The 20,832-nt window shown below is 36.2% G+C and overlaps 1 protein-coding gene and 1 long non-coding RNA gene across 4 annotated transcripts in view; one reads left to right on the top strand and one right to left on the bottom strand.

The window, feature by feature from the left end:
- The window catches only part of VPS37A (VPS37A subunit of ESCRT-I), a 53,138-nt gene that overhangs the window by 21,192 nt on the left and 11,114 nt on the right, over positions 1–20,832 (bottom strand). For all 3 annotated transcript variants that reach the window (XM_077848931.1, XM_077848932.1, XM_077848930.1), the window contains exons 2-4: positions 13,109–13,183; positions 10,906–11,020; positions 10,190–10,290 (exon numbers count right to left, since the gene is read on the bottom strand). In XM_077848931.1, coding sequence (XP_077705057.1) covers positions 10,190–10,290; positions 10,906–11,020; positions 13,109–13,183 — 291 coding nt within the window. The remainder of the gene's footprint in view (positions 1–10,189; positions 10,291–10,905; positions 11,021–13,108; positions 13,184–20,832) is intronic.
- On the top strand, positions 277–8,184 carry LOC144284405 (uncharacterized). Its single transcript, XR_013352751.1, has 5 exons — positions 277–366; positions 812–2,174; positions 6,647–6,683; positions 6,843–6,872; positions 7,911–8,184. It is a non-coding gene; the product is annotated as an uncharacterized LOC144284405 (long non-coding RNA).

The following is a 20,832-nucleotide window of genomic DNA, read 5'->3' on the forward strand; positions in this document are numbered from 1 at the left end:
GGTAGATTAAAGATTTTTCATTTCAAAATTTATCTTCTAACAATCTGCGGCATATTGTATTTTCAAAAAATGGACACAGCAACATTTCTGGTCCCATACTCCCCCAGAACCTTGCCATTCCACCAAGAAGCCTATTTTTCCTTCCCTTGAATCTGATCAGGATATTGTAACTGCCCCCACAAACTGAATGCAGCAAAAATGACAGTGAATGTCATGCTGAAGACATCAGCGTCTAAGTCATAAAAGAAATATGACTTCCTCACAGCTCTTAATATGTTCATTCTGGGGATCACCATTATGTTGTAAGGAAGCCCAAGCCACAGAGAGAGGCCACGGGTAGATAGGCATTCCATCTGACATCCCCAGGTAAGGCCTCTGATGAGTAGGCTGAGAGCTCACTGATGATAAGGACAGCATACAGGAGCTCTCTGATGAACCCTTCCTGAATTGATGATTAGTGAGCAAAATTCATGTGTTCAGCATTTTTAGCCAAAATTTTGCTAAACCTTAGTAGCCAGAACAGATTTTATCACCTAGAAGTGGAAAGCTGCTGGTATTAAAAAAAAAAAAAATAGAAAAAGAAAAACCTAAAACATAGGAGTAGCTTTGGAACCTGACAGGTGAAAGCCAAATGCACCCTCAAAGAGAAGCCTGAGGGCCTGTGAGGATGCGCCAAAGAGTACTGGCAGGAAAAGTGAGGAAAATGTTGGAATGGGAACTTTGTTATGTATTAGTAGAAAGTTTACCAACACTGTTGGCTGCAATAACGGGGAAAGTAGACAAGTATGACTCATTTTATTGTGCTTCACAGATACTGTTTAAAAATTGAGAATTTGTGGCAACCATGCATCAATCAAGTGCGGGGTGTAGCAGCAAGTGCTGATAATAGAAGCTGCAGAAAGTTACCCAGAAAATCTAGCTAAGACAATTAATGAAGGTGGCTACACTAAACAAGATTTAATTCTAACCCTAATTAAACAGACTTCTATTGAAGAAGATGCCATCTAAAACTTTCATAACTGGAGAAGAGAAGTCAATGCCTGGCTTCAAAGGTCCAAAGAACAAGCTTACTCTCTTGTTGGGGGCTAATACGGCTGGTGACCAAACTGAAGCCAATACTCATTAACCATACTAAAAATCCTAGGGCCTTTAAGAATTATGCTAAATCTACTCTGCCTTTGCTCTATAAATGGAAAAAAAAAAAAAAAAAAGCATGGATGACAATACATCTGTTTATTACACGGTCTACTGAATGTTATAAGACCACTATCGAGATCTGCTCAGAAAAAAAAAAAAAAAAGGTTCCCTTCAAATTCTGACTACTCATTAACAATCCACCTAGTCACCCAAGAGCTCTGATGGAGACATATAATTAAGAATAGTGTTACTTTCGTGCCTACTACCATGATATCTATTCTATAGCCCATGGATCAAGGAATAATATCGACTTTCAAGTCTTATTAAAGAAATACACTTTGTAAGGCTATAGCTGCCAAAGACAGCGATTCCTTGGATAAACCTGGACAAAGTAAACTGAAAACTTTCTGGAAAGTATTTGCCATTCTAGATACCATTAAGAACATCTGTGAATTGTGGGAATAAGTCAAACATGTAAGGAGTTGAGAAGCAGTAGATACCAACCCTTACGGACAACTTTGAGGCATTCAAGATGTCAGCGGAGGAAGTAATTGCAGATGTGCCAGAAATAATAAGAGAACTAAAATTAGAAGAGGAGCTAAAGATGTGACTTAGCAATCTCAGGATAAAACTTTAATGTAGTTACTTCTCAGGTTTGAGCAAAGAAAATGGTTTTTAAGATGGAATCTACTCCTGGTGAAGATGCTGTGAAGATTGTTGAAATGACAACAAAAGATTTAGAATATTCCATAAACTTAGTTGCTAAAACAGCAGCAGGATTTAACAGCACTAATTTCAATTTTGAAAGAAGTACTACTGTGGATAAAATGCTATCAAACAGCATTGCATGCAACAGAGAAATCATTCATAAATGGAAGAGTTCATCAATATGGCAAATGTTACTGCTTTAAGAAATTGTCAGGTCATCCCAAACTTCAATAAACACCTACCCTGGTTTATCAGCAGCCATCAACATTGAGATAAGACCCTCTACCAGCAAAAAGATTACTATTCACTGAAAGCAAGTTCAGATAATGGTAGGCATTTCTTAGCAATTGACAATTTAATTTATGTAATTATTTTATCTTTTAATCTTTTATTAAGTTTTTATTTTAATTACCGTATAGTTAACATATAACATATTAGTTTCAGGTGTACAACAGAGTGATTCAACAATTCGATTCACCCCGTCCTCATCATGACAAGCACGCTCCTTAATCCCCATCACCTATTTCATCTAACCCCCACCAACCTCCCTTTCTGGTTACCATCAGTTTGTTCTCTATAGTTAAGAGTCTGTTTCTTGGTTTGTCTCCTTTTTCTTTGCTTGTTTGTTACTTAAATTCCATATGTGAGTGAAATCATATGGTATTTGTCTTTCTCTGACTTTTTCACTTTGCATTATACTCGCCAGCTATACCCATGTCGTTGCAAATGGCAAGATTTCATTCTTTTTATGGCTGAATAATATTCCACTGTATATACGTATCACTTCTCTATCCATTTATCTATTGATGGGCATTTGGGTTGCTTCCATAATTTGGTTGTTGTAAATAATGCTGCTATAAATGTAGGGGAGCATGTATCTGTTTCAATCAGTGTTTTGTATTTTATGGGTAAATACCCAGTAGTGCGATTAGTGATCATAGAATACTTCTATTTTAAAATTTCTGAGGAACATCCACACATTTTTCCACAGTGGTTGCACGTTTTCATTCCTACCAATGATACAAGAAAGTTCCTTTTACTCTACATCCTTGCCAACACTTGTTTCTTGTGTTTTTCATTTTAGTCATTTTGACGGGTATGAGGTGTTATCCCTTTGTAGTTTTGATTTGCATTTCCCTGATGATGAATGATGTTGAACCATCTTTTCATGTGTCTGTTGGCCATCTGAATATCTCTGAAGAAATGTCTATTCATGCCCAGTTTTCTGAACACTATTTCATGAAGACATTGCTGTTTTCCCATTGCCTATTCATTCCTACTTTAACAAAGATTAATTGACCATATAGCTGTAAGTTTATTTCTGGGTTTTCTATTCAGTTCTATTGATTTATGTGACTATTTTTGTGCCAGTACCATACTGGTTTTTTCAAGATTGCTTTGGCGCTTTGGGGTCTTTTGTGGTTCCATATACATTTTAGGATTGTTTGTTCTAGTTTTGTAAAAAATGCTGTTGGTATTTTGATAGGGATTGTATTAAATCTGTAGAATGCTTTGGGTAGTATACATTTTACCGATATCTGTTCTTCTAATCCAGGAACATGGATTGTCTTTCCATTTCTTAGTGTCTTTTTCAAATTCATCAATATTTTATTTCACAGAGAATAGGTCTCTCACCTCCTGGGTTAAGTTTATTCCTAGGTATTTTATTATTTTGGTGCAATTGTAAATGGGACTGTTTTCGTAACTTCTCTTTCTGCTGCTTCATTATTAGTACATAGAAATGCAACAGATTTCTATACATTGATTTTGTATCCTGTGGCTTTACTGAATTCATTTACCAGTTTTAGTAGCTTTTTGGGTGGAGTTTTTAGGGTTTTCTATATATAGTATCATGCCATCTGCAAATAGTTAAAGTTTTACTTCTTCCTTACCAATTTGTATGCTTTGTATTTCCTTTTGTTGTCTGATTGCTGTGGCTAGAGTTTCCAATACTATGTTGAATAAAACTGGTCAAAGTAGACACTTGTGCATTGTTCCTGATCTTGGGGGAAAAACTCAATTTTTCACCATTAAGTATAATGTTAGTTGTAGGTTTTTCATATATGGCCTCTATTATGTTGAAGTGTATTCCCTCTAAACCTACTGTTGAGTCTTTGTCATGAATGGATGTTGTGGTTTGTTAAATGATTTTTCTGCATACACTGAAACAATGATAGGGTTTTTATCCTTTTTCTGATATGTTGTATCATAGTGATTAACTTCATTTTGTTTTTAAAGATTTTATTTATTTATTCATGAGAGACACACACAGAGAGGCAGAGACTTAGGCAGAGGCAGAAAGCAGGCTCCCCATGGGAGCCTGATGTGGGACTCAATTCCAGGACCCTAATATCATGACCTGAGCCAAAGGCCGATGCTCAACCACTGAGTCACTCAGGTGTCCCAATGACTGACTTTTGAATATTGAATCATCCCTTGCATTCTGGTAATAAATCCCACTTGATTGTAGTGATGATTTTTTTTAATGTATTGTTGGGTTTGGTTTGCTAGTATTTTGTTGAGGATTTTTGCATTTATATTTTATCAGAGATACTGGCCTGAGTTCACTTTTTTGTGGTGTCTGTATCTGGTTTTGGTCGCAGAATTATACTGTCCTCCTAGAACGAATTTGGAAATTGTCCTTCCTTTTCTACGTTTTGGAATTGTTTAAGAAGAATAGGTAATAACTCTTCTTCAAATGTTTGTCAGAATTTGCTTATAAAGCCAGCTGGTTCTGGACTTCAGGTTTTTTGGGGAGTTTTTTGATTACTGATTCAATTTCCTTGCTAGCCATCGGTCTGTTCAACCTTTCTGTTTCTTTTTTCAGATTTGGTAGGTTATATGTTTCTGGGAATTTATCTATTTTTCCTGGGTTGTCCCAATTTGTTGGCATAATTTTTTTTTTTTCTTTTTTTTTTTTTATGATAGTCACACAGAGAGAGAGAGAGAGAGAGAGAGAGAGAGGCAGAGACACAGGCAGAGGGAGAAGCAGGCTCCATGCACCGGGAGCCCGACATGGGATTCGATCCCGGGTCTCCAGGATCGCGCCCTGCCCAAAGGCAGGCGCTAAACCGCTGCGCCACCCAGGGATCCCTCATAATATTCTCTTACAATTGTTTGTGTATCTGTGGCCTTGGTTGTTATTTCTCCTCTCTCATTTGTGATTTTGTTTGAGTTCTTTCTCTTTTTCTCTTAATAACTCTGGCTACAGGTTTATCAATTTTTGATTTTTTCAAAGAACCAGCTCCCGGTTTCACTGATCTGTTATATTGGTTTTTTTTAGTTTCCCTATTATTTACTTCTGCTCTAATCTTTATTATTTCCTTCCTTCTACTGGTTTACGGTTTTGTTTTCTCTAGCTCCATTAAATGTTAGGTTGTTTGAGATTTGTCTTGCTTCTTGAGATAGGTCTATATTGCTATAACCTTCCCACTTGGAACCACTCTTGCTATATCCCAAGGATTCTGAATCACTGTATTTTTTTCATTTTTGTTTCCACATAAGTTTTGATTTTTTTTTTTTTTTGATTTCTCAGTTGACTCATTCATTGTTTAGTAACATGTTACTTTATTTCCATGTATTTGCTCTTTCCAGAGTTTTTCTTATGGTTGATTTCTAGTTTCTTAGTATTATGGTCAGAAAAGACACATGGTATGAGTTCAATCTTTTTGAGTTTGTTGAGACTTGTTTTGTCACCTAAAATGTGATGTATTCTAGAGAATGTTCCATGTGCACTTGAAAAGAATATGTATTCTACTGTTTTAGGATGGAATGTTCCTAATATATCTGTTAAATTCATCTGGACCAGTATATCATTCAAAGTTTCCTTGATTTTCTCTTTGGATGGTATGTTCAATGATTTAAGTGGGAAGTCCCCTACTATTACTGTGTTACTATCATTTAGTTCCTTTACACTTGTTATTAACTGTTTATGTATTTAGGTGCTCCTATGTTGAGTGCATAAATATGTACAATTATCATATCCTCTTGTTTGATTGTCCCTTTTATTATCATATAGTGTTTTTCTTTGTCTCTTATTTATCCTTGTTTTAGTCTACTTTGTCTAATATAAGTATTATTACTCTGACTTTCTTTTGACATCCATTTGCAAGGTAAATGTCTCTCCATCTTCTCACTTTCAATCTGTTGGTGTCTTTAGGGCTAAATGAATCTGCTGTAGGCAGCAGATAAATGGGTCTTTTTTTAAAAAATTAATTCTGTCATCCTATGTCTTCTGACTGAAATGTTTAGTCCACTTACATTCAAAGTAATTATTGATAGTTACATATTTATTGCCATTTTGTTATTTGTTTTGTGACTGTGTCTTTAGTTTCTCTCTAATCCTTTCTTCTCTTGCTCTCTTTCATGTTTTGCTGATTTTCTTTAGTGATATACTTGGATTCCTTTCTCTTTATTCTTCATTTATCTATTACTGGATTTGAATTTGTGGTTATCATTAGGTTTGTATAACATATCCATTTCCTTCCCCAGATTAAGGGAAGTTATTATTTCTTAAAAAAAATTTTTTGCCCCCTTTTTCTCTCTCTTTTTTTCTGGGATCCCTTCAGTGTGAATGTTATTATGTTTGATATAGTCACTGAATTCCCTAAGACTATTCTCAATTTGCATAAATTTTTCTTCTCTCATTTGTGCAGCTTGGTTACTTTCCAAAACTCTGTCTTCTGTATCATTAATTTGTCCCTCTATTTCATCTATCCTGTTATTTATTCCATCAAGTGGATTTTAAATTTCATTCATTGCGTTTTTCATCTCTAATTGGTTCTTTTTTCGTCCTTTTAAGGGTTTCCCTGATGTCTTCTCCTCTTTTCTCAAGTCTAGTGAGTATTTTTATGATCAATACTTTAAATTCTCTATTGGGCATATTACTTACATTCATTTCATGTAGCTCTCTGGCAGTGGTTTGGTCCTATTCTTTCACTTGGGACATATTTCTCTGTCTCATTTTGTTTATCTCTCTGTGTCTCTTTCTGTTTTAGGAAAGTCAGCTATACCAACTGCTCTTGAAGGTAATGCTTTATATCTAAGAAGTCCTGTAGTGCCCGGAGGTGCAGCGCTCCCTGTTCCCCGGGACCTGCTGCTTCAGAGGGTGTCTCCTATGTATGTTGCATGTGTCCTATTGTGTTCTTGCCAGTTTTCCCTTCAGTTCAGTTTTCTGCAGTGGCTTTTTGCCCACTATGGGCTGTTTGGTCCCCAGCAGAGGTGGGGTGTACTGGTCTGTCTGCTAAGTAAGACCTGGAGCCTCTACTGTTGGGACTGGATCAGCTTAACCAGATCTGCCCACAGTGCCTGGGTAGGGCATGTACTTTTAAGAAGATGTACCTCAGACTTTTGTAGCACCTGCTACCACACCTGGTACAAGGACTGATGCCCTGCCAGATGTGTGGGTTGGGTGTCATGGTATTGGTGAGGGTTGTGCATGTCTTCTGAGGGATACACTATACTGCTAGGACTCAGGCAGTATGACTGGGGAGGGCAGATCCAATGCAGCACAGTAGACAAGGCTTGGTTTAAGCAAGTTAGGTAGGGAGTGTCGGTGCTGCACTGCTTCCCAAAGGTGGCTGTGTCTTTAAGCTGAGGTGCAGGGCAGAGAAATGCAGGTGCCAGCTCCTTTGTTCTAAGAGGTCTCTCTGAGATCTCTCTCTTGATAAGCTCTGTAATGAGTAAATCACTGTCCCTTCCATGTGTCCCAGGTAGTTGTCAAATTGCTGATTCTATGCTGTACCTGCTCAGGCTGTTTGGTGTGCTGTCTCTTTAAGAGTGGGGGCTCCACTTCCTAAGGTCCTCCAGGCGCTCCCAGAACTGAGCCTGCAGATTTTTAGAATTCTAGGCTTTAAGTCTCCTTGGTTCTAAGAACTCACAAAATTCAACCCCTCTTGCTTTCAAAGCCAGATGTTATGTGAGTTCATCTTTCCCTTGTAGGCTTCCTTGCATGATTATGTTCAGAGACAGCTATAGTCTGTCCAGAGATGGCCATAGTCTGTTTAGGTCTCAAATCACATCTTACCTTCTTTGATGTGGCCTCTTCTCTACCTTTGCTCGTGCAGTTTACCCTGACAGTCTTCAGGTCATTTTCTGGATTATGTATGCTGATGTGAATGTTATCTAGTTGTACTCATGGGACAAGGTAAGCCAGGGTCTTCATACTCCACCACTTTCACCTCTCTCCCCTCATGTGCATATTTTTTTAAACGTAACACTATTACATACTTAATAGTCTACAGTATAGTCTAAACATAACTTTTATATGCACTGGGAAATTCAAAAATTCATTTGATTCACTTTACTGTGATTTTCGCTTTATTATGGCAGCCTGGAACAGAATCCATAATATGCCTGTACTTATTGAATTAGATGATCTAGCTAAGAAGTCCAGGCAGTATTAATGGTACCACTTACTTCTAGTTGGCTATAGTAAAACCTGAGAGAAGAGAGAAAAATAAAAAGAACTGCTAAAAATAAAGAGAGAAGATCTCTTGGGTTTAAAAAGAAAAATGTCTCTCATTCCTAGCTTCTCTAAAGTTTTCAAATTAAGAAAGAGCTTCAAAGAGATGAAACCCAAGATGGGCTAGAAAATTCTTTGTTAATTCCTCTGAAGAAAACTGAGGCAGTGCCTTAGATAACTGTCTAGCCAGACAAAAGGCTTCCTAGGGCTTCTAAGAAACTTAAGGGAGCCTAAAGGCTTATTTTGTAGACTTGTGGGTATTAGTTTTGTCTAAAGAAATGGATGTAAAGTGGATTCATAAGAAAACTACAAATATTTTTAAGTAATTGTATCATCTTGGTCTAAAAGGGATAGAGACAGTATCAAATGAATAGAGGCCTATGGACCCTTAGCTTCTATAGAAGAGAAAACAGGCTAAAAAAACATCTCATCTGCAAGAGAAAACAGGCTAAAAAAACTACTCATCTGCAAACTACTCATCTGCAAACTACTCATCTGCAAAGGGCTACATTTTACAGAAAGAAAGCTGATTCAGAAGGCAATATGAAAAACCCAGAATTACTCCATCAAGAATCATTTCCAGAAAGTGAAATTAATTCCTTATCAAAGAAATGGCAACATCTTCCCAGCTGGATTCAGAACTGCTATGGCCCAGTGGCTCCTGCATAGCTTCCATTTTTGCCCTTTTTCAGTGGAAGGGCCTAGAGTAGTTTTCCTAGGCCTATGCACTGCCCTATGATAGGTGTGTGGGGGACAGTTACCTGCTACCCTGTCTCTTTAGTTCACTTGTCTTCATACCAAAAAAGACTGTACTTGAGGAACATACCCAAGAAACCTCATCTGTACCTGAACTTAGATACTTAACCCTCAGACCCTCAACATAGCCTGATTCTTTTTTTTTAACATGAGCCTGATTCTGTAATGTGACAGAGTCTGGAAGTTTCAGGGGAAGGAGCTGAGCACATTTTTGCACATAAGAGAGAAGTAAATTCTTATTGCCAGGATTGTGACAGATTGTATTTTCCCAAATTTCCATAGATAGACTTCTTGACCTTTGCCTCTCTATTAAGAGATGGAATCTATTTCCTCCTCTTTGAACCTAGGTGGGACTTTGTGACTAACTTAAAAGTGCCAGACAGGAAAGTTAAGAGAGCCTTTAGAGGATTCCAGTCCCTAGACTTCATGCCATAACAGCTAATACAAAAAGTGGAATAAAAACTAATTATCTCCAGTAGTCTCTAACCAAACTGCAGATTCACAAAGAAAATACATGTCGTCAAGGTTTGATCTGAAAGGTGCTTTGCAGAGCTGCTGAAACATGTGGAATATTAAAAAGATAAAACAACCAATGGAAAAATGGAAGTAATTATTAACTCCAGAAAAAGCAAAAAAATTATACCATAAAGAAAATATAATCACGACCAAGTACTTAGTTCAGCAATGGGGAATATTTACAGAAATATTTACAGAATTTAAGTAATGAAAATACCAAAAATGAAGTTAAGTAAAAATCATGATATCACAGAGAGAATGAGGGGAAACAAGCATTTATGAAAGATAAAGATAACTAAAATCCTCATCAATCATAATAGAAGGTCAATATATAATATCTAAAATGAAAGAACCAAGATATGTGTGTGTGTGTGTGTATACATTGTTTAAATTATTCAGAAAGATGAAGGTAAACATTGGAAAAGCAGCTACAAGAAGAAAACAAAGTTGCCTCTAAAAAGCATGAATGTATCTGCGTGAAGGTGGGAATGTGGAACAAAGAGAACTGCCTTTTAATATCATCTGAAAATTTAAACTATATTATGATTATTTTGATAAGAGTAAGTAAAATAAATATATGCAAACTTTTTTTGGTACAAACATACTTACTATGGAAATGCTGTTGAAGAAGGAGCTAAAACTGGAGGATTCTTCCAAAACTCATCCAACAGACTCTGAATAATTTTTCCAAGATCTGAGTGCATTGTAAACTAAAAGTAACAGTAATACAGCATGATCAAAATCACTTTCAGAATAAGTCTTATTAGGATAATATCATTCTAAAGCTTATCTTAAATCTCCTTTGGCACAGCAAGAATCAAATGAAAAACAAAGGATATTGTGTCAAATGACCAGATTAGTAATCTACAACTGACAATATTTTCCCATTGGCTCAATGCCACAAATCGGTTAAAAATCTATTTAACCAGTAATGGAGCAAAAATATTTCCACATTTTTTAAAATAATTTGAAGGTTCAAAGGTAAATACTCAGAGTACATTTAAGTTTAGTCCTTCAAATTAATCAATCATTGATATATCCTAAGGACTTTGAGACATATTTGAATTTTATCCCCTCCTAACAACTACGGAAAATCTACTGTGAACCAAAGTTCTAAGATCAACAGGTCCTCATCACAGAAAAACAAATAAAACAAATAACCTTCAAATCAGTATTATCTATTAGATATATTGACCTTTTGCGGGGGGGGAAATTACTTAGACCACATGAGATTTTAAATGCGTTTTAAATTTATAAAATATGCAGTAGTAAAGTAATAATACACCTGTTATACTACTATGAAATAAATTATACTATATACATACATTGTTTACTAATGGAGAGGTAACATATACTCCTTGTTTATCCATTAAGTGATGTTGTATTGGTGGGTAAACACTGATCACTGGTTTTTCCTGAGGAAACTGTGGAGGGAGTAATCTGTTAAAAGTAGAACAGATGAAAAAAAGATAAATGTTATGTTATATAGTCATAATTCTAAAATAAAGTTATAAGCAAATTAAATTTTCATGCTTTCATTTGGATTAACTATTCACAGTAATAAGTTGTATTATGGTTGTTGATTGAAAATACACAAAATGATACACTTGAGCAACAAAATTATAAAGCAATTCAGGGATCCCTGGGTGGCGCAGCGGTTTAGCGCCTGCCTTTGGCCCAGGGCGTGATCCTGGAGACCCGGGATCGAATCCCACATCGGGCTCCCGGTGCATGGAGCCTGCTTCTCCCTCTGCCCGTGTCTCTGCCTCTCTCTCTCTCTCTCTCTGTGTGTGACTATCATAAATAAATAAAAATTTTAAAAAAATAAAAAATAAAGCAATTCAATACAGTAAAATCTTCTTAATGTAAAATATGTATACCCTGAGTTACAAGATATTATTCACATATGTCAATTAATTGCTTTCAAGCATAATATACCAAGTTATGCAAAATCTCAGATAAAATCAGGTCAGGTATTTGTATCAAGAGAACCACAGGAACCAATTTGACTATTAGACCACAGGTTCTGGCCATATAATTTTCTTGTGGTTTTCCTACTTATGAAATGCTGCCAGGAATTATTACACCATCTATTGAATTTTTAAAGAATGAGTAAAAAAGCAAAAGCAAAAGCACTATGATTAAAACAGTACAGCTGTCATTATGCCTTGGTGTTATAAGGGTATCTTCTAATTGTCCCCACTAACACAATTCTTCCAAGTCTGAGGTCCATCACATGGTTTCAATCAAAGAACAATCAATTCTCAATACCAAAACAAACAACAACAACAAAAAAAGGTGAAAATCTTAACCTTTAAAACCACCACAAATTTAAAATTCAATATTGAAGTCCTAAATGGATTTTACTGGATATGAAACTCTTGATTTCTAAATGTCTCTAAACTCAGAAGAATATGCCCCTTTAAAACTGTCTCTCTGTTCCCCTGTTGGATCAGAAAATGGTTTGTATGGCAGCACTGTCAAGAAGAAAACTGGGTCCTTTTCGGCTTCTCCTACTTAGCCCTTCCTAGAGCATTTGGTAGAGATAAAACTACTTAATGTATATAGTTAAAGATGTTAAACCAGTCTGGTAAGGACAATGAATAGCCTTAGAGCCCAACAAATCTGGGTTTGTACCCTAACTATGTTACTATCTGTGTGTGTAATTTGTCCAATTTGCAGGGCTGCTGTGAGGATTCAAAAACTCCTATATCAAGATAACACAGCATAATGCATGGCGTTATTATACATTCACACTTTCATTCACTTATTCAACTAGGATTTAATAAGGCCTTCTCTGTGCAGGCACTATGCTATACAATGAGAATATGAAGATGAAGAAGCCATGGTTCCTATCTTCAAGTTAGGTGCTTCTTACCTCAACCAAACACCTACTCTAGCACCCAGCCACCTCCTGCAATCTGAGGCAATAACTTTAAATACTTTCATACTAAAGATTAATAATTATACTTACAGTTAAATGAGTACTTTAGCAATCATTTTGTCCCATCTTTCCTCTTAAATAACCTCATGACTGTAATTTTTAACTGAATTATTTTTCTTTAAATAGTAGACCAAATTCAGCCTTGAACTTTCTGGTTGACATAGTCTATCTGTTGCTGAAGACTAGAATATTTTCACTTGTTTCTAATATAGAGGTGGATATATGTCTAACAGTTTTCCATATGCAACTTCTTTGATTGTTTCTCATCATTTGTGGATTTTCTCTTTCAGTCTACCTCCGGCTAAGATTTTAGTGCATATCAATAAAAACAATGACAGTATTATTATTATTACATCTTTTTAGTGCACTTCTTCTTGAATAGTTTCTTTCTTACAACAATATACTTTACAATGTCTTTAAAAATTTGTTTCACAAAACTGTGTGACTTTAGTAAGTTATAGTTTCTAGAAAAGGAATATTTTAAATAAGTTCACTTTAAACCATTTACTTCTAATAACTAAGAAAATAGGAAAAGATTTTTAAAAGTACTAACACATAAAAATACAGGATACAATTCTACTCACATATTAATGTTAATTGTCAGGTTGTTTACGGTGAATGGCAATCTGTATTCCACATCTTTCTGTATTTCAGCTATACTGTAGGAGAAAATTTGAGAGAAAAATTCACCTGAAGGTATAAAACCATTAATGTTAAAAAGAACACCAAATGTTTTTAGACCCTACTAAAACTATTAATTTTAATCACTGAATCTAGCCATATAACTTGTATCTTGAGGGAAAAATGATCATAGATTTATCAAATAAGCAGGCAATAATATTCTGAGATATCCAAGTGTGTGTGTGTGGAGGGTATAGTAGAATGGGGACAGATGCTGAGGTAAAGTGGCAAAGAAAAACTCTCATACTAATGCTAGACTGATTTATTATCACTTTAATTCATCATTAGTAGATGTAATTGTGATCCCTCTGGTTAATACAAGTCAGCAAGAAATCTGGGTTCTGATTATAATTCTGCCATACCCAGCTATATAGACAGCTCGGGAAGTCTGGGTCTTAATAGCTTAAACTTAAAAGCCTGGATGAGATGTCTCCTATAGTCTTATGACAGACTGCTGGCTGCTCTCCAAAAACAAGTAACCTCCCTTTCTCTCTAAGCAAGAAAAGTCTGATTTTACTCTGAATAGCAATGTCCTAGCCTTTTTTGCAGCTAGCTGTTCTTACAAACTTAAGTTTTAGCCAATAAGATAGATACAGAGAGGTTGTAGGATAGAATTACCATGAAAACATCTAAAAGAGTCCATTTGCCCCTCCTGCCTCTACCTGATAGCCACACTTCTAACAAGCCATCCTGGGCCACGAGTGACCCTGAAAATGGAAGTCATACACAAGGGAGAGCTAAGCAGAAAGAAAGAAGTAGTTTGGGTCTTCAATGACTATGGAATTGTCAAACCGAATTTCTTTTTTGTGAGAGAAAAAAAAAAAATTCTATCTTGTTTAAGTCAGAATTTTGGGAGTCTTTGCTAGTAGCAGCTGAATATAAGCCAACTAATATAATTTCCTTATACTTTAACATTCTATATTTAGAGTCTAATTTAGTTTATTGTTAATTGCAGGGATACATTACTACAATTATAATCTAGCAGCCAAATCTTTGGGGGACTCACTCCAAATTCTAACGAATATTCATAATATTTCCAAAGAGAAAAATGTTAAGTAGTATTAAGGAGTTAAGGTTGAGAAGAACCTTAATATTCAAAAAGACATGAAGCTTTTTTAAGCATGCATACCTTTGGAAGATCTAGGGTTTACATAATTTTTTGTTCTTTTAGTTGCTTCAACTAATGCTCCGTATTGACATCCCATGGAATAGGGTTAGGATTGAGATGAAGAAACAGCTGAGAACAGACTCAAAAATATATTCAGTATTAGGACTTCCATAGTTTTATAGAAGTTTCTCTTTGGGGTTTAGTTTTGGACTAGAATACTGACAACCTGCTCAGTTGTAGGAACACCATATAATCAATTCAATGGCTTAAGTTTTCTATTCTTTTATATTATTTTTAGGACTCTATGATGTAACTGCTTCAAGGCAATACTGGTCACAAAAGCATCCATCAGTTCTAAGCTAAGCAGTACATATTCATGATTAAAAGTATGAACTCCTAATTAGGTTTCCTGGGTTCAACTCTCCCTCTAACTATTACTTATGTGATCATATGCCAACTACTTAACCTAAGGGACAACCCAGGTCGCTCAGCGGTTTAGCACCGCCTTTAGCTTGCTTCTCCCTCTGTCTGTGTCTCTGTGTCTCTGCATCTCTCTCTCTCTCTCTCTCTCATGAATAAATAAAAAATCTTAAAAAAAAAAACAACCCAAAAAACTACTTAACCTAAGCCTTGTCTCTCAAATGGAAAATAGGAATGTCAGTTGTTAGATTAAATCAGATAATACCTTCACAAAATACCATAATTGTTCAATACATGTTCAATTGTTCAATAAAGAATTAGCTATTATCAAATATGTATTTTGAACATGCATCGAAGTTGGAGCCTTTCTAAATCTGTAGTACCAAAGTTTTAACTCAGTTTTTCAGTGTATTTTTATATAAAACAAATTAAAGTGAATTTGACTAAAATAATTTTTACTTAAGCCATTGGTTAGAAGTGCTTTCCTTGTCTCCACAATTAGTGTTGACATTTATTAAGTTTTGACAAGTTTCCTTCACAAATGAAGTATAATAAATAAATGAAAGCAATTCTTATAATATTAGTGAGAGGTGTACCATCATTAACAAATTCCAATACAAGTTGTTCATGGCAATTGCTGGACTTCAGGACATGCCACTGCAAAATATGGCACTTCAGCATCTTGAATATTTTCAGCTGAAGGAGTTTAAGAGGAGAAGCAGGAAGGTTACCTTCTTCTCACCTCTTACTCTTTCCCTGAAACTGATCATGAAATCCTCATGTGAAATATGCTCTCCTCATACCAAGAGGAAAGTAGCATCCTCCACCTCAAAAGACAGAGGGACACTAAGAATAGTAACAAGCCTTGCTAAGCTGCCTGCCCCCTCCTTGACTACAATCACCTCACATTCCTTTACCCATTGTATTCCTCCATGACTGCGCACTTCTTAGAATTCTGTACACTTTTGATGAAACCCAGCATTAAAAAACTCAGGTCTAACTATTTCTCTGGGGTTTTCCTTCCTTATTAAGTCATCCATCTCATTTAAACTTACATTAAATAAGTTTGTAGGTCTTTCCTCCTGTTAATCTGTCAGTTTAATTTTCAGGCCCACCAGGGATCTTAAGAGGGTTGAGGAAAATGTTTTCCTCCTCTACACTAGCTGCATTAGACAAAATGGCAGATATCTGTTTACTTAATTAAAACTAGAACCATCCCCTGAATATTCACAAATGTGATTTCAAATTTTTTGCTATTTTAAATAACTTTTTAAAAAAGATTTTATTTAGGGATGCTCAGTTTAGCGCCACCTTCGGCCCAGGACATGATCCTGGGGACCCGGGATCAAGTCCCACATTGGGCTCCCTGCATGGAGCCTGTTTCTCCCCCTCCCTGTGTCTCTGCCTCTCCGTGTCTTATTAAATAAATAAATAAATAAATAAATAAATAAATAAATAAATAAATAAAATCTTAAAAACAATAAAAAATAAATAAAAGATTTTATTTATTCATGAGAGAGACAGAGAGAGGCAGGACAGAGAGAGGCAGAGACAGAGGGAGAGAAAGAAGCAGGCTCCCAATGGGGAGCCCGATGTGGGACTCAATCCCAGAACCCCGGGATCATGACCTGAGCCAAAGACAGATGTTCAACCACCGAGCCACCTTTAAATAACTTTTTAAAAACTTATTCTAGGGGTGCCTGGGTAGCTCAGGTAAACATCTGACTCGATTTTGGCTCAGGTCATGATCCTAGGGTTAAGGGATCAAGCCCTACATTGGGCTCTGCTGGAGATTCTCTCTCCCTCTGCTCTCCCACCATAAATAAATAAACAAACTTCTCTAAAAATGATTCATTCCCATTGGTGGCCGTGGGGGATAACAAGCAAAGAGAATATAAAAATCACTCAGGAAGTCGTATAGCCAAGATAACCTCTAACACATTGGTATATAACGTAATCTTTCTATATTTATACCTTTATGTAAAACAAAATACAATTGTATGTCTACACAATTTTGTAACTTGCTCTTTTCTGAATCAGTAAATGCTATTTTAAATTATCTTTTTAAAATGGTTATAAATAATGTTTTACTATATTGTTTAACCTATCCTCTATTAATTACTGAGATTATTTCCAATTTTTACTATTACAAATTACACTTTGATAAAAATTTTTTGCATCCTTATCTTTGAGCTGACAGGTAGCAGTATTTTGGATGTTAAGTACACACACATATTTTAAAGTAATACTGTAATCACACTATAAGAGCAAATTTGAATGATCTTCCATTAATACTATTATGTTCCAGTTTCTCTGAGAAGTGGATTATTATGGTTTTGCCTCATCAACTCTAAATTCGTTTGGAATTAAAGAAAGCTGAAAATTCTGTGTTAGAATGTGTGATTAATTGGCATTTTCATTTCTTCCATGGTCCTTGAAACTATAAACAAACAAACCTTGAGATGCAATAGAGGTACTGGTTATGGTTAAAAGACTCCTTTTGTAGAATCATTTATCTCTGATGTTATTACATTTTGTGTAAACTTGTATTTCATAAGAAAGACTTTGTTCAATTGTACAGCTACCTCTTAAAGAAAATACAGAAATGTGTGGTCTCTGAAGAGGGACACAGGATGAAGAAAAAATATCAAGTGACTAAAAAAGATCAAGATACTGAGAGCATGCTTTTTCCAGTGTTGGGTAAATGGAGGAATGTTTATAGCTAAACCTAGCAAATAAGGGATTCGAATGCTTTGATAAAGATGGCAGATCAAGATAAGACAACTTCCCTTTCCCAACTAAATCTCCAGGAAGTATTACAAAAGTCTAAACAACCAAATCTGTAACAGTGCTGAGAAGCAAAGAGTAAGCAGACAAGAAGTTCTGAGGAATTTCTAAGATATTAAAAAAATGGATTAGATTTAAGGAAAAGAATGATAAATAAAGAAACAAGAAAAAGAAAGCAAATACAGGAACTAATGACAACCCAAAACATAAGATCAATGTAAAGTAGGAGTTGTTTAAAGGTCCTCCAAGCCCTTGAAGGAAGTCAATGCATATCAAGAGTGTAGAGGGCCACGCAGAAGCATTTCTCAGGGTAAGGAATGGGAAGACATGTGCAACAGCAGGTAGCAATCTTCTCTTTTCCCTGCTTGTTCCAACCAACAGATAGCACTAATATTTGTACCCGTAAGAACTGTACTCAAAAGTAGCAGTGCCTTAGGAAGGCTTCCGTGCAGCCTGTTTCCAGAAGACAGCTATCAGCTTGTCCCATATTGGAGCAAAGCATTTTTTTTCATTCATCACCAGAGGCAGGCTATCATAAACAGAGTTAAATATCCACCAACAAGTCAACAAAGAATTTCAAGCAGAAATGAACATTGATATGAAAATGAAAAATTAAGAAACAGGAAATTTAAAATAAATAGCTCAAATATATGGTTCAATACTCTGTTTGGAAAATGTTTCATACTATATATTCTTTTCTTGGAGAATACAGATGCATTTTTAGCATATTAAAGGCTTTGAGAAATTCTAAAGCATTTGATTTTTGTTTTCTCAATCTGTTTGACATGGACCGCGTTCTTTAACAGTATTCTTTGCCTACTGTTGTGTGGAACACAGGATAATGAAACAGATGTGCAAAGGCCTACAGGAACACAGAAGAGAGCACCCAACTTAAACAAGGGTGGGGGGGGTGGGGTCTTCAGGGAAATAAAATATCTAAACTACATTTAAAAATCAAGTAAGAGTTAACATGCAGGAAAGAGAATCAGCAAAACCAATTATACATTCTAGACAGAAAAAACACCATTGGAAGAACTTCAGATATGAAATAACACCGGGTCCCTAAAAAGTCTACATATCCTTTGCCATTAAAAATTTCACAACCTCACTGACTTGTTAAAAAGAAAAGCAGAGGTCCAAAATTGAGACACTTAGGCCAAGTCACCATGGTGGGGATTAATACCTAACCTAACTGCAACCTCCTTAGAAATGTAGTCTTAACCAGTCAGGAATTTTCTACACAGCACTAAATGGGGTGATCTGTCACATGGGCCTTTTCCATAGCCCCCAAGATGAGATAACCCACCTAATTAATTAGACTCCCTACCCTTTACCCTTAGGGAAAAGTGACCCTGGTACAATCCTTTTTTAAATTTTGCTAACAATTTCTTTGCTCCATCATCCTTCCTATAAAATCCTCCGGTTTTGCACAACTACTGGGAGCTCCCTTGCTCCCTAGATGGGATGCTGCCCAATTCATGAATCATTTAATGAAGCCATCTACATCCTCAAAATTTGTTTTTTTTTTTTTTAACAGGTTTTGTGGAAGCAGCAGGATCTGAAGTGAACTTCTAAAAGGCCTTCAGGGATAAAGAGAAACATAGGTGCAGCACTCTGTGAACCTTTCAAATTCACTGTCTTGTCATACATTTCCAAGGACTGTTGGTGAGCTCCTCTGGGTTTGAGCTCCACCCTCTTTGCATTTGAGCTTGGGTCTAATTGGCTTTGCAGTCCAGGGTTAATGAGTCAGTCTACACAGACAAGAGACTCTAACAGAGCTCCAATCCTTAGCCCTTGGTTCAGTCTATAATTCCACATTGGAATCCCTTCTCCAATTGTAGTTGGAGTCCTCCTTGACTGGTATTTACTGGTTTAGTACCTTCCCCATTTCCAGTCCATTGTCTCCATTCACTAGAGTCTGCTGGTCAGCCTGTGCTGGGAACTGTTGGTGGCCACTGGCTAGAACTGGACTGGGTCTGCCTTAAGAACAGGCTGGGTCTGATCTGAGCTGGATTCGGTCCAGTATGAGGCCTGTGGTATTATTTTAAGTAAGGGCTAATTGATAATGGGAGTCTCGGATGCCAGAAATAAGGCTGCAAACACTGGTGGGCATGGGTCAAGCATTTAAATTCAAAGGCTATTAGGGCACCTGCCACCTTTAGAAAATTTCTGTGATAGAATAAGTTGGTTGCATTAATGCGTTATATTGACACTAGGTCACCCACCAAGATAATTTCTGCGCAATGAGGTACACTGCAAAACACGTCACAATTCCCAACTCCATCACATGTCCCTCTAGGTATTAGTTTGATTCTGAGAAACCCAGAGGCCTAGCTAAAAAAAAATGTGGGGGAATCTTTCATATCCAGAGTTGAGCAGGCTGCCTTCTGACGTACTTATTACCTCATGTCTAAAAACATAAACTTCTGTAGTCTCATAAGTTGCAAACATTAAGTTAAATGACAAGATCTTACTAAAACCAACCTAGGATTACAATGGCCATTATGATAAATGCTCCAATTAGAGAAATAATTAAGGAAGTGTACTTGAAAGCAAAGATTCTTAAACAGAATGGAATACCTATTTTAATTGGTATGCAGAAGCCACCAAAAGGTTTCAAAATTCCAGAGTTTCATTGATTCACTGCAAAAGGCCAATGAAAAAGAACAGTATCTAAAACAAAGACTGAGACTAACATATAAAACTGCATTAATTCCTACTGTTCTCTCTCCTTTGAGTATTCTTTCTAGTAATCCTGTCAAAAGGTCTGAATGGCCTTTTGACTCTGAAGAGACTAGTAGTTACCTTTTAAGATAAAGACCACCATAGGCTGCAGGCAATCCCCTACAGGTACTTTCATTCCAGGATTAAAGGCCAATAGTTAAATAATTTAAACCCACAGAGGATTTTCAAAAGGTTTGTTTTGTTGTTGTTTTTGTTTTTTCTCAAAAGGTTTTATAAATAAATTACCTCCTGAGCCCAATATGCAGGGGAAAAAAATATTCCCTTCCTTTCCGAATCTTATTAAAACCAACCTAGAATTACTAATTAGAACTAATAATTATTGAACTATTAATTATCTCCCAGAGATAACTACTGCCTTCTTGATTGTCTTATGTCCTGAGAATTTGGCTTGGCTTTCAGCCCACCTGGTACAGGCAGGTTGTGCCTGGCTAAATTTGGGAGTGACTGGATCTTGTAAAGATAATATCTTTTGCACCCTCTTTGAGGATGCTGCTCGAGTCCATGGGGTTAAAACTGCCAGAAATATTTACTGTATGTCCTGGCTGAGACCTGACAAAATATCTGAAA

This window comes from Canis aureus, chromosome 15 (genome assembly GCF_053574225.1).
Source record: "Canis aureus isolate CA01 chromosome 15, VMU_Caureus_v.1.0, whole genome shotgun sequence".
Classification (NCBI taxonomy): Eukaryota; Metazoa; Chordata; class Mammalia; order Carnivora; family Canidae; genus Canis; species Canis aureus.